Consider the following 14,201-nt stretch of genomic DNA (forward strand, 5'->3'; position numbering starts at 1 on the left):
GTACGCTGTGCAATGACGGCATGTGCCGCTGTCATCTATCAACCCTGTGGCCATGACGTGTATCGTTCACACGCCCACTGTTCTGTCCAAGTGGATGACTTAGCTGTTTGGCATACAGACAATTGTGTAGTCTACTACACAATGACCTCCACTCTAACATCTGACTCGGTGAGTGCATTTTCATTGATACAGACTTGTAGGGAGTTACGATTAATTTCTAAGATTATCAATTTTAAGGCCACTAGTCCTCTGGACTTCCCGCATGCCTTTCACTTCGTGTCTATGAAGTCCTTAGACTTCTTCACTTTTCTTTGGCACAAATATCCCTCGCTAATAGTCTGTTCTCTTTCAGTGCTCCCAACTTGAAAAAGACACAGCTCGAGCTACCCTCAAGATCTGGATTGACGGGTTCGCCAGCAACGTGAAGGCCAAACAGCCTGTATATCCTCTCTGAGGAATGGTGTTCCCGTCTCTACCCCCATGCTAAAACTTCAGCTACGGTCCCCAAAGAGTTGGCGGATCCTATCATCGAGAGGTTCGAATCCCTTCTTTTGGCCCCGGACCAAGAAGAGACGGGCGGCACCCTAACTGAGGACGTCGCTACCCTCAACCTCGATGTGGAATCCATGGCTCTTGACGATCCCGACGCAGGTAGGGACGTAGGTGAGTCAGGTGGTTCCCGGGCTAAGATTCCTATCCCTAGCCCGGCTTTCTCTTCTACTTCAGAACACTCTTCTTTTCGAGGTTTTCCGGGGACAACCGGGACTGGTCTCAGTCACCGGCCTGTTATCCCCAAGGTGAAGGCTCATCGTAAGCCTTTATATATGACCCACAAGTCTTCTAAAGACCACAGGTCTTCAAAATCATCAGCTTCGAAGGCTAAATCTTCCTCCACCAGAGTCTCTCAAGACCCAATTGCTGTGCTTTCAACCTCTCACGGAGTAGCCTCCGTTCCGGCACCTGTTCCCCCCCCCCCCGGCGGAATCATCTAACCCGGTGGATTTTTCCGAGAAGATGTTTGCTCGTTTTGAGTCGATACTATCGTCTCATACGCAGCAATCACAAGAGAGAATAGCTTCTATGGAAAGCCTAGTTCAGGGACTCATGCGCTCTGGGCTGCCACCGCCACAACAGCAATACCCCATCCCCGACGCCTCCAAGCTTCCTCCTTTCAATAAGAATAACCCTTGGAGGTTGGCATTGCATGCCCCCTTCTCGGAGGGTATGTTGTCAATCGAAGATTTCGATACCCGGCCTCTTGCGGATTATGATTTCTACTCGCCGGGTCTTGAATTCCCCTTCCCCGGCTACGCTCGCCTCACGGAAGAGGCTCTGATTCGATTGGATAAGGTCCCAAAGGAAACTGTTAATTTTCCTAAAGAACAGGCACAGTCTGTCTTGGTCCGCATGTTCAATGAGTGGGACTGCTTGAACACAATGATTACGGCCTACAAGAGTTCATATACTATGTTTGTGGCCGATGACCAGACCCCTACCCCATGTGCGACCAAGATCATAGAGACGATCTTTCAGGCTATCAAGGAAGAGAAGCCTTTACCTCACCTCAGGGAGACCGACTTACCCTCCCTTCTCTTTCCGGGAGACCGTGAATGTTGGCGGAACGCCCCAGCTACCTTCTCGGTAGGTAAGTTGAGCCCGGACTGTGCCTCGACGCAGTTCAGCGAACAGCTTCCCAAACTCCCGGAGTCTCTCATTAAATTGGAATATGAGTCGAGGTGTAGATTCAGCAGATCCCTTAATTCAGTTGCCATTTCTGAATTGACCGTCGCCACTTACAAAGAGGAGGACCTCCTTAAGGTCCTCACTAAGTCACTTTTGCAAAACTTTATGGCTGACGCCTATGATTTTGCAAATGCCAGGACCCATTGTCGACAACACGTTCTATCCGAAGCCACGATTAGGCATGAACCTAATAGGCTTATCAAAGCTCCAGTCTGGGGCCCGGATCTTTTCCCAGGGGACTTAGTTAACTCGGTCCTTAGCGAAGCAGCTAGAGCCAACCAAAACCTCAAGGTTAGGTGGGGCCTGGTTTCAAAGAGGAGATATGAGCCTACTAGTACCCCAATTCGAGGTAGGAAGAGATTGAGGCCCTTCCAATCTTCCCAATTCAGGCAACCTCTGCAAGTGGTTCAACCGGTCTCAGTCCACGGAAGAACTACGTTCCTTCACAAAAGATCTGCTACTAAAGAATGCAATCCAAAGCATACGTCGCTTAAGATTTCAAGGGCGCTTGTTCAGCGTGCCAAAGAAAGGCTCAGACAAACGGATAGTAATCCTGGACCTGTCTCGTTTAAATTCCTTCATTCGTTGGACAAATTCCATATGCTTACCGTCTCGCAGGTGCGGACCTTACTTCCCCGTGGGGCCGTCACCACCTCCATCGATCTTACAGATGCCTACTATCATGTTCCAATAGCAAGGCATTTTCGTCCTTTTCTGGGCTTCAAGCTAGGCAAACAAGCCTATGCATTCAAAGTGATGCTATTGGGGCTCAACATACCACCCAGAATCTTCACCAAACTAGCAGAGACAGTAAATCAAGAGCTTCGGACTCAGGGGATACAGGTAGTAGCCTATCTAGACGATTAGCTAATCTGGTCAGACAATGCCCAGATTTCCCGCGTAGCAACGAACAAATTCCTAACCTTCCTTCGGCAACTGGGATTCCAAGTCAACCTCGAGAAATCCCGCCTGGTCCCGGGGACCAAGTTTAAATGGCTGGAACTACAAGGGGACCTGTGCTCCCATACGCTGTGCCTCCCGAAAGCCAAAAGGAAGGTGATAGCGAGGAATACAAAACAATTTCTCAGGGAAAAGTTGACCTTCCGATGGAGCCGAGAGTGGATCCTAGGTTCCTTACAGTTCGCCTCCGTGACAGACATCGTCCTGAGGTCCAAACTCAAGGACATAAGAGTGTGGCGCTCCAGAGCAACCGCACTACGCCGAGACAGACGTGCTCGCCTTTCCCCAACCCTGAGAAAAAGTCTGCAGCCTTGGACGAAGATCAAGAATCTTTCCAAGTCGGTTCCCTTACAACACAAGAAAGTCCAAGGGTTATGGTCACCGGTCTTCCAACAAATGCACGTCAACGTCCTAGAGGCCATGGCAGTCTTCCTCCCTTTAAAACGTCTCAATCCAGCCAGGAATCTCCATATCAGACTGGTTCTCGACAGTGCAGTCATAGTACACTGACTCAACAGAGAAGGCTCCAGATCAGCCCAAATAAACCACATCATGTTGAAGTTTCTCTCCATGGCAATGCACAAGTGGCACCTGTCAGCAGTCCATCTAGCAGGAGTCCGGAATGTGGTAGAGGACTCACTTTCCCGGACGACTCCGCTAGAGTCGGAATGGTCACTAGACAATCGATCTTTCCAGTGGATACTATCTCCAGTCCCGGGTCTCCAGGTGGATCTGTTTGCGACAAAATCCAATCGCAAAATAGATTGTTACGTAGCCCCCAAACTGGACCCTTAGGCTTATGCCACGGACTCTATGATTCTAGATTGGAATACCTGGAAGACGATTTATCTGTTTCCTCCGGTGAATCTCCTGCTGAAAGTTCTGCACAAAATCAGATCCTTCAAAGGTCAAGTGGCTCTCTTAGCCCCCAACTGGCCCAAGAGCAATTGGTTCCCCTTGTTGCTAGAACTAGGTCTCCGCCCCCGCCGGATTCCCAATCCGGTGCTAACACAGACAGTGCAAACTCGCAATGTGTTCGCTTCCTCAAGGATTCAGAATGCCCTAACTTTATGGACTTCATGAAGTTCGCAGCCCAACGGGGTGCAAACATCGATCCTTTGAATACTATTTTCCTGGAATCTGACAAAAGGGAATCTACTCTCCGTCAATATGACTCAGCTGTCAAGAAATTAGCTAAGTTCTTGAAAGATTCCCAAGTTGAGAAAATGACCATGAACCTAACTGTGACATTCTTCAGAACTCTCTTCGAATCTGGCCTGGCAGCCAATACCATTACTACAATCAAGTCAGCCTTGAAAAAGATCTTCCATATTGGTTTTGACATTGATCTAACGGATTCATATTTCTCATCCATTCCGAGAGCTTGTGCCAGACTAAAACCTTCAACTCGCCCTAGCGCAGTTTCCTGGTTTTTGAATGATGTTCTTAGGCTAGCCTCTGACACCCCAAATGAATCCTGTAACTATATGGCATTATTAAGAAAGTCACTTTTTCTTTTGAGCCTTGCCTCGGCCTCCAGAATCTCAGAATTGTCAGCCTTATCTAGAGACCCTGGTCATATAGAGTTTCTCTCTTCGGGTGAGGTCCTTCTCTCTCCTAACAAAGTTTTCCTGGCTAAAAATGAAGACCCCCAAAACAGGTGGTCTCCCTGGAAGATTGTTCCACTTCCTCGGGATCCATCCCTGTGTCCAGTTACCACCCTGAAATCCTACTTAGGTAGAACTTCCTCTACAACCGCAGGGCCCTTATTTATTAGAGAACACGGAGGAACTATTACCCTTAAGGGAATCAGACAACAAATTCTTTATTTTATTAAACAAGCTAATCCTGCATCATTCCCACATGTCCATGATATTAGAGCTGTGGCTACCTCAATTAATTTTTTCCACCATATGAAATTTGATGAGCTCTCAAAATATACGGGTTGGAAGTCCCCTAAAGTTTTCAAGCGCCACTACCTAAAACCTTTAGAAGCTCTTAGATTTGCCACAGTAGCTGCAGGGAATATAGTTCCTCCTGAAGGTACTGAGTCCTAATCACAACGTCTTGCTCTGTCCTCTTTCTCTCCTGCCTGGCTTACCTGTTGTTCCTACCTGTTTTGTTACTATACACCCTTATGGTGTATTATTTTATTATTCAATTGTTCAATTTCACGAATTGTTTTCATTACACTTGTTCTTGAATCCCCGAGCTGATTTTGTTTTGCATTTTTGATTACCAAGCTGGATTCCCACTATTCATATCTATTGAATTTTACCTACGGGTTTCATTATTGATTGTTTACCATGTCTATTTATCACTGTCATATACATGTTGATCTATTTTTTACGGGTTTCCCCATCCCTCTTTTTTTATATTAAACTCATCAGCTCTGTTCTTTTTGTGTTATTCCCTCTTCAGGTAGTTAGCCATATTGGGTCCCCATTCTCTGGTACGATTTCACTGGGCGGCACGGGTCGGAGCCCAGAAAAGGGATTTTGACGAAGGAAAAATCTATTTCTGGGCGAGAGACCCGTGCCGCCCAGTGAACCCACCCGTCCCTCCCTAATTGGGCCCCAATCTGGGGTGCTATAGGGAGTGACGTCACTGGCGTGGGATTGCTAGTAGTAGTAGGATGTTGAATGGCACCTCGCTGTTCGGGATATTGACAGGAGATATCTAAATGGTGCGAGGCCTCTGGTTGTGATTTAATCAGCGCCCCAGTATTATACCGACACCTTATTAAGGTGAGCGAGCTGGGTTCAACCTAGCATTCCTATACAAATTTCTGGGTCGACCTGTGACGGCCAGTGAAAAGGGTCCTTCTTTACACTTTTCTGACATAAACCTTCCAAATATACCAGAGAAAGATAAAAGCATGGAATGCAGAGGTTACTACCCTCGCGCGAGAACCTTGTGGGTGTCGTGTATAAAGCAGGGGCGCGTGAAAGCCACTATCCACAGGCTGTCTTCCATTTAGCTAATTCCTTCGTCAAAAGGGATGGGCCGATACAGAGGCACCAGCCACGCTACCAGAACCACGCCACCGACGCCCAACGCGAGCGCCATCTGAACAACATCCTTCTGTTTTGGACTTGCTAGCTTGATCTTAGATTTTTGTGTTCTCGGTGTTTTCACGTTTCGTGGATTAATTTCATCAAGGCCGAAGCTCCAACTTCACCCACACCAATGTTAAGTACCATAGTTTGTTTTGACAGCTTTTTGCAGTACCGGGCTGTTGTACTCTTCCCAGTATTGTGTTGTTTTTATTTCGAAAGGCTTGGCCTTCCGCGGTGTCGGCAGCCATTGTTGTTTTGATTTGACTCGCTGGGAATTCATGTTAGTCTTGCCCATTTGGTACTCTGTCAGTTAGGTTCTTGGTTAAGTCACTGGCCTTACGCATTTTTGAACCATTATTATTATTATTATTATTATTATTCCTATGGTACTTTTTGCTAGCAAGTCCAGTCTCGAACAAGAATAGCGTTCTGGCTTTATTATAGTTTAGTACCCGCCCTGAGAGGCGTTCGTCAGTGGACTATATCCTATTAAATTTTGTTAAAGCAGACATTATTCTTCGTTCGTGGTCTTGTATTTGACGTTACATTTTTATTGTTATACTTATATTATATTATAGTGTCCTTAATTAGGTTCTTTATAGTGTAACCACGAGAGCGAGAGCATGGAGTTCTCGTTTTCTGTCGCTCAGTCACGAGTTACCCTTTCTCTCGTTTTCTTTCTTAGCCTCGAGTAGGAGAGGTGGATTTTCCGTTTTCCGTTTTATACGATCACGGGTTCTCCCTCCCCCCTCTCCCTCTACGGGTATATGATATCTTACGATTTATTTTATTTTGTGGTTACTGTTAATATAGCTAGCGTTATTAATAGGTCCTGTTCGTGTGTGAGTCATTGTTTTGGGCCAGCCTTATGACACCCTCTGTTTCCCTCGTAGTTCCGTCCTCTCCCCGTTACAGCTTGGGAGTAGGATCTGAACATTCATCCACTCCGCCGTGAGTTCTACTCCGCCATGAGGGATACTCATTGAGCTTGGAATTATAGTTATATATCTTTTGGAGTGCAACCCTCTGGCAGGGCCTCATCCCCCCGGTGGTCCCTTGCATCCAGTCTCCGGCCACGGCCATATCCACACAAAATATTCATTATTAATCACAACATATTTATTCCGGACCTTTCACCGGACCTCCGGCTTCACCGGAGATCACCAATACGCTTAGCAATGATGTTAGCCTTAGCTTTTAGCTACTGCTTGTGTTTTATAATTTATTTAATTACGGGCCTGTCACTGAATCCTCGACCCTGTCGGAGGTTCCGCAGATTACATTAATTTACTTTATTCTTATTTTAATAATATTTATAGTGATACGGACCCATTTTAGATTGCTCCGGCACACTCCGGTGCAGAAAACATTTTATATTTAAAATATTTTAATATGAAGCTCCGGCTCTCAGTCATTGAACTATTCTATTCACACATACTTCATTCTATCTAGGCTCTGTTAGTAGATCTTTATCCCTTACCAGAGTCTCAAGGAACATCCAGACTTATGTCTCCTCTCTTTTACAGAAGGTCCGCTGCGCTGCCAAGGGCTGCTCCGCCTCTTTCAACGATCCCGTTGGACATGACCTCTGCTGGTCGCATGCACATTGCGCTATCTCCTTTATTCGGGAGCTGGGACAAGCCCCATACATGGTGTGGTTCCCGGAATCGGCACGCTCTGTTACAAGTTGTCCTCCTTACTCCTGAACAATGACGTAAGTTGGTTTTAATTTTGTTCCTTTTATCCTTTGGCGATGATTTAATTTGTTCCATAATTATGTATACATTGCTTATTTCGGAGAACGATCCTTCTCCTTCATCACTAATCCCCTCAACTCTTTCAGGCCGATGATGAATCTCTTCGGTCGGCAAGAGCTGCTCTTCGTCCTTGGGTGTCGGGCTTCGGCAGGAATGCTCTGTCTGGCGCACCCTATCTCCTCGACGGAGACATGGCCTCCCGACTCTTCCCAGGCTCTACCACTGCAGCAGTCACTCCGGAGGTGGCTGCCCCTTTAATTGAAGCGGTCAGAGCGACCCTCTCCACGGAAGACGAATCTCTTTTACCGGTGGACGTGTCAGATCTGGATCTAGACATCGAGCCCATGGACGAGCAGGTAGGTGGTGTCGAGTTGGTGGAAACCTTTTTATCTCCTACTCCTTCTTCTACCTCTTCCTTTCTCGGCTTTGATAAGCCTACGGCTTCTCCTCGGGATCCCTCCGTCCCCGTACGACCCAAGGTGAAGCCACTACGTACCTATAAGTCTTCAGCTTTGCCATTGTCTACGTCACCGGTCCCTGGACCCTCGACTGCTCCTGATGTTCCTATTGCTTCCCATAAAACCATGACTTCTAAGAAGTCGAAGTCCGCCAAGTCCAAGGCTTCGCCGGCGGGTGGCTCTCAGGTACCCTCCTTCCCCGTCGACCTGATCAGGGATATAGTCAAGGAGCAAATTCAGCAACATTTTGGGGCTATGACGGAGCTAAAAGATATGGTGGCGAATCTGATCCGCTCCGGAACTCAGATTCCTCCGCCTTCAGCCCCAGACGCATCGAATTTACCACCCTTCGATAAAAACAACCCTTGGAGGTTTGCCTTGCATGCTCCGTACTTAGATGGTGCCCTAACTCTAGATGGCATAGGCACCCGCCCCCTAGAGGACCTAGAATTCTACCCCCCGCCCGGGGCTAGAATTCCCATTCAACGGCTTCGTCCGCCTAAAGGAGCATGCCTTGGTTAGAATGGACAAGGTACCGAAGGAAACGGTGATATTTCCAAAAGAACAGGCCCAAGCTGTCTGGGCCAGGACTCTATCAGAATGGGGGTGTACTAACTCCAAGCTCACCCCACACAAAGGTGCCTACACTATTTTTACAACGGCATCGTCCATTACCTTGCCACTCATAGATAAAGTGATAGAGCTGACAATAAAGGCCGTCAAGGAAGGCTCTACCATGCCGGTTCTCAAAGAGACGGACCCCACTTCACTGCTCATTCCGAGTACCTCTGCCACCTGGGATGACGCTTCTTCTACCTTCACGGTGGGGAAGCTAGACCCAGATGCGCCTCTACTCTTTTTTCTGAGAAGCTCCCCAGATTGCAAGAGAGTCTTCTCAAGACCGAGTTCGAGGCACGTAATAGGTTAGCTAGGTCCCTCCACTCCATCACCTCCATAGAGTCCCTAGCCTCTGTTTACCCGACGGAAACTTTGTTCAGGGTTTTCACAAAGAACCTGCTTCTGTCCTACCAAGTTGACCTCCACGACTTCTGGTTGGCTCTGGTTAGCTGCAGGAAATTCGTTCTGTCTGAGGCTTCTATCAGACATGAACCGAACAGGCTGATAGCATCCTCCTGCTGGGGTAAGAACCTATTCCCTCAGGATGAAGTTAATAAAGTTCTTCAGGACGCAGCGAGGGCAAAACAAAATTTGCAAGTAAGGTGGGGCCTCACGACCAAAAGGAAGATCGAATCCCACAAACAAACTTTCTTCAAGAAAAAGCAGAGATTTACCCCTTACAAGACGAACTGGGGTCACTACCACCAATCGTCAGTCCCCCACACGTCAACACAGTCTTCCTCTGCTTCGACTTCTCAGCAACCGGCTCCCCCTCAACAGGTGGTCTACCTCACTGCTCCCCCAGGTACACAACCCAACCCCACTTGGATGTCCTCTCCTGCATACAACCCTAGCTACGAACCCTCCAGTTCCTTTCGTGGACACCAGAGAGGAAGCTCCAGAGGTAGAGGACAGTTCCGCCATCGAGGCGGACCTAGAGCAGGGGGTGCTCGGGGAGGGAAGGGACCTAGATTCACTCCCTCGCAATGATGTGTTCCCAGTAGGGGGGAGACTTTATCACTTTCGAGACCATTGGACCTTCAGTCCATGGGCTCACAGCATAATATCCAAAGGCTTGGGTTGGAAATGGTCACAGGGATCTCCACCTCCACCAGTGACCTTCTTCCAGAGACCCACTCCCATCCTGAAAGAGTACACCACAGAGTTACTCAAGAAGAAAGCAATCAAACGGGTTCGATCGCTGAAATTCCAAGGCCGCCTATTTACAGTTCCAAAGAAAAACTCATCGGCGTTGAGAGTAGTTCTGGACTTGTCAAAACTAAACTCTTACATTCTCTGCGACAAGTTCCGTATGCTGACTATCTCTCAGGTACGGACCTTACTTCCCCGTGGGGCCGTCACCACCTGTAGAAGAATTATTTTATATACTAATTCTGTAGAAAATTTATAAAATTGTGTATATGTATATTTATTTATGTTCATATTTGTTTCATCCTTGAAACCCCCCTTTTGCCATACAAAGCAAAATCAAAAAGAAATACTGGGAGTTTCAAGGATAATATGCTCAGTCCATAGATGGCTCTGCTGGCTGTATTTTAATATTTGCAGTTCCTGATTCCATCATCCTTGGGAAAAAATTTTCACCTACTGGTAATGAGGGAAGTGTGAGGAGGCAGATGGGTGATATATTGGCCACATTGGACATATTGGATATTGGATAATATTTTCTTCGAGTGTAGAAGTGCTATGAAGATGGAGTAGCACTTCAATTTAAAGCCACCTCTCCTGCAATTGCTTACCACGAGTGCTACCATGAAGAGTGCAATATCAAGATGTCTGAATACATAGTTCTCAACAATGGGATCTTCTGCTGCTCTTCAATTTGCATTGGGATTTTAAGGATAAGGCCTACCAACCCCGTAAGTTTCCTATGATTTTGTGGCATATGGTTCAACTTTGGTTAGGGGGTTATAATATTTGAAATGAATATTAATTATTCAAGTCTTCAACCCTAATTATAAATTTTCTATGGATTTTAAGCTCATTATAAAATTACTAGTGTTATTTCTAGCTTAATTTCAAATCATTGTTTTGTGCATAGAATAGCCTAGTGGGTGTTCAAATTTGCTTAAATCGATATACCGTGTCAGATTCTATTTTCCTGAGTTTGTTTTTTCATATGTAATTTAATATCACTTAACTTAGGATTTTAGTGAGCCTAATTTTTTCATTTGTTACTAGGTTAGGTTACTTGTGCTTGCTGGAAGGTAGCCTAGTATCATCGGCTTCAGTTATCTTCCTGGTCTTGGCAAATTTATTAGGTACCTAGTTCAGTTGTATGTAATGTTGTATTGGTATATTTGTACTTGATGTTGATATATTGTATATTATTCATTATTGTTTATAAAGGGAATTTAGATGAATTTTACATTAGGTTTTTGATGGAAATTTTTTCGTGGTTTGCAGAATCCATAGTTTTCAAAAACAGGCAAGAGTTGAGTGGGTTCTACCACAGGCAGTCACTAGTGATTGAGGATTCCACTTCAGCCATCAGAGTTCCATTGCTTTGCCATATTTAATATTTATTCAATATAAATAAAGAATCTAATATTTTTAATTTTAAAGTTTCTTTATCCAATATTGACATTAAAGTTATTGTTACTCTGCTCTCGCTGCTCTTGTTATAAATTTACATTCTGTTTAAGTTTTTGAAATGGCGCCCAACGTGGGGCTCTGAAGGCTGTCTCAATACTGGTGGCACTTGGGTAGCATTGTAGGAGTGGTGGTTTTTATTTGGATTATTGTTGTTATTATTGATCAGTATACCGAATACTATAATTATCTTAAATTTTTTCTTTTGTTAGGCTGCATTGACGTTTAGAATTAAATTTTTCTATAATCATGACAGACATTAGGCTTCTTGTTATGAGTCGGAAGTACATCCGCTCTCAAGTCACTAGACAATTTAATGAAAGGCATAAATTTTCGCAGTATAATAGCTCACAAAAGTTAAATCTTGTTGAAAAACTTAAGAATTTTAAGGAAGAACTTAAAGGGTTTGATAGTAAAGTCATATCTTTGAAGTGGTCAGAGAGCGAAGATGAAAATGAAATGGAAATTGAATTTAGCTCTTGTCAAGAATATAAAGATAAAATTTCTGAAATGTTGCTGCTCTTAGAGGTTAATGTTAATGGAAGCACAAGTGAAAATCTGAATGAAACTCCTCTTAGTCGTCTTAAAAGTCCAATAGCACCTTTGCCTAAATTTAAGAGTTCTGATGATGAAAGTTTGGAATTATTCTTACAGCAGTTTGAGGAAACTACTAGAAAGTTTTCTTACACAGATTATGATAGGTTGTTGTTACTTAAACAGCAGGTTTCTGGCAAGGCTTTACTTTTGATAGACTCTTTAGAAGCAGACAAATAAGGTTATTCCCATGCAAAGGAACTCTTAAAAACAGCTTTTGCCTCGGTTCCAACTCAAAAGTTTAATGTGATGAAACAACTTCAAGAGCTGAAGTTAGGTTATGATTCAGAACCCTTTCAGTATATTAGTAATATTAGAAAATTACAAGAAGCTGTTAAGACTTTGAAAATGGATATAGATGATGTTTTGCAGTACTTTTTCCTAAGAGGAATGAATGAAACTTTCAGAAATCAGTTGATACAAATTACTAACAATTCAAAGCCCACTACAAGTGAAATTGTTGATAACTTTTTTGAAGCCAATGAACGGTATCAGAATGCAAATAAACTTGGTAAATTAAGTAAAAGTAAACTGCCTTCTTCTGAAAGGCATCAAGATAAACTAGGATTGAGTAAAAGTTCAAACTTAGCAGCAGAGGTTAATTTTAAAAGCTCCAATCCTTTTAATTCTTGCACACTTTGTAGTGATAAGGTTAATGGTGATCATCCAATCCATAAGTGCCCTAATTTCGCTACTGCTAAGGAAAAGATAGCTAGGTTGAGCATTTTGAATGGTTGCACTAAATGTGCAAGAATCGAGCATTTGGATAGCTCGTGTCATTTTAGATTTTCCAGAAAGTGTAAACATTGTCAGGGATGGTATTTCTCCTTTCTTTGCCTGTCAGATAATCATGAGAGTTCCGAGGTCAGAGATTTGGTGCGTAATCCTAAAAAAGCAGTTCCTAACCCTAAGCAAAACGAGAAAAGTAAATCAAAAGATGTTCAAAATAGTACACAGAATGGGGTAGTTTGTCCAGGTAGTTCCTTTCAGAGTAAGGGGGGCATAAATTCAATTTTACCCACATTTTCTTGTACTTTGGGCCCTAGTAAAATAAGAGTATTGAAGGATTCAGGTAGCCAAGCTAATTTCATTTCTGAGTGTGCTTTAGAAGGTCAGTGTTTCAAAGTTGTGAAAGATAATTTTGATCTTGTTGTCAATGGGTTTAATGGAGCAAAATGCTATCGAACCAAGATAGTTCAAATTTCTGTTAAGATTGGGGAGACAGCGCATAATATAGAAGCTATTTGTGTCCCAGGTATTGATATAAATTTGAATTTACCCGGCCTTGGTAAAGTTGTTAGAAGTTTTAGAAATTATGGTTATGAGCTTTTAGATGAGTTTCTTGATGAGGCTAGAGAAGACATATCAAACATTCAGTTTGTCCTGGGGTCAAATTCAGCTCATTGTCTCATGGAAAAGATGGTTAGTTTTGGTCATAGTGGTCAGTGTGTGTACTATGAAACAAGATTTGGCATTATGTTAATAGGAAACATAGAGAAATTAATTGCAAATTTGACATTTCTCCCTAGCCTGCATGATGATACTCATTTACTTTTTGGCTTGGAAGAGAATTTAAATGAGCAAGGTAAATCACTGGATAATATTAAATTTCCTATGACTTCATGTTTCAAGTCTAGTGTTAGATGTATTGGAAGTGCAGAGGATCCTACAATCTGTATTTTAGATCATGATGGCAGGATCAGCGAGCATAAATTGCAAAAAGCTACTGATCATATTTTAGAGCGAGAATGCTCATATTATTTGCACAAAGATAGAACTGACTTAGATGGGGAGAGCACTGAACATAATAAGAAATTAGTTAGGTATTTACTTAATAATATACAAAGAGATGAAGAAGGCAGGTTGATAATGCCACTTTTATGGAATGGTCGTGTTTCTCATTTGCTGGGAAAGAACACAAATTTAGCAAAGCAAATTTTGAAATCTAACCTAAAGAAATTATCGAAGAATGATGAATTTTTGAGATTAATGGATGATAACATAAAGACTCAGGTAGCTCAAAACTTAATTGAAAGGATTGATAATTTGGATAAGTTTTGTGAAGAACACCCAGAGTACAGTGTTTTGCCGCACATGGGAATATTTAAGTTAGACCACAGTACTACTAAATGCCGAATGGATTTTCTCTCTAATTTGTGTGAAAAACAAAGTAATGGCTCCCCCTCTATTAGCCACAATCAGGCAATGTGGGCTGGCCCTTGTATTAATCAGAAATTGTCTACTGCCTTGCTACTTTTAAGGTTTGATTCTCATTTATTGTGCTTTGATTTAAAGAAAAAGCTTTCCAGCAGATAGCATTAAATGAAACTGATCAAAGTAAATTATTATTCTTTTGGTTTAAAAATGTAAGTAAAGGAGATTTTACCATTATAGCATAC

The 14,201-nt window shown here is 43.6% G+C and overlaps 2 protein-coding genes across 5 annotated transcripts in view; one reads left to right on the forward strand and one right to left on the reverse strand.

Moving 5' to 3' along the window:
* Positions 1-14,201, reverse strand: part of LOC137653558 (centromere-associated protein E-like) — an 892,913-nt gene that overhangs the window by 29,544 nt on the left and 849,168 nt on the right. The gene's annotated exons all lie outside the window — the stretch shown is intronic.
* On the forward strand, positions 9,993-14,121 carry LOC137653557 (uncharacterized). 2 transcript variants are annotated; one of them, XM_068387053.1, is made up of 3 exons: positions 9,993-10,475; positions 10,798-10,877; positions 11,023-14,121. In XM_068387053.1, exon 3 carries the CDS (start codon positions 12,052-12,054, stop codon positions 14,116-14,118), a length of 2,067 nt encoding a protein of 688 aa, XP_068243154.1. In that variant the 5' UTR covers positions 9,993-10,475; positions 10,798-10,877; positions 11,023-12,051; the 3' UTR covers positions 14,119-14,121. The 2 variants fall into 2 exon arrangements, with proteins under 2 accessions (XP_068243154.1, XP_068243155.1); XM_068387054.1 differs by lacking the exon at positions 10,798-10,877.

The sequence above is a fragment of the Palaemon carinicauda genome, chromosome 14 (assembly GCF_036898095.1).
Source record: "Palaemon carinicauda isolate YSFRI2023 chromosome 14, ASM3689809v2, whole genome shotgun sequence".
Lineage (NCBI taxonomy): Eukaryota > Metazoa > Arthropoda > Malacostraca > Decapoda > Palaemonidae > Palaemon > Palaemon carinicauda.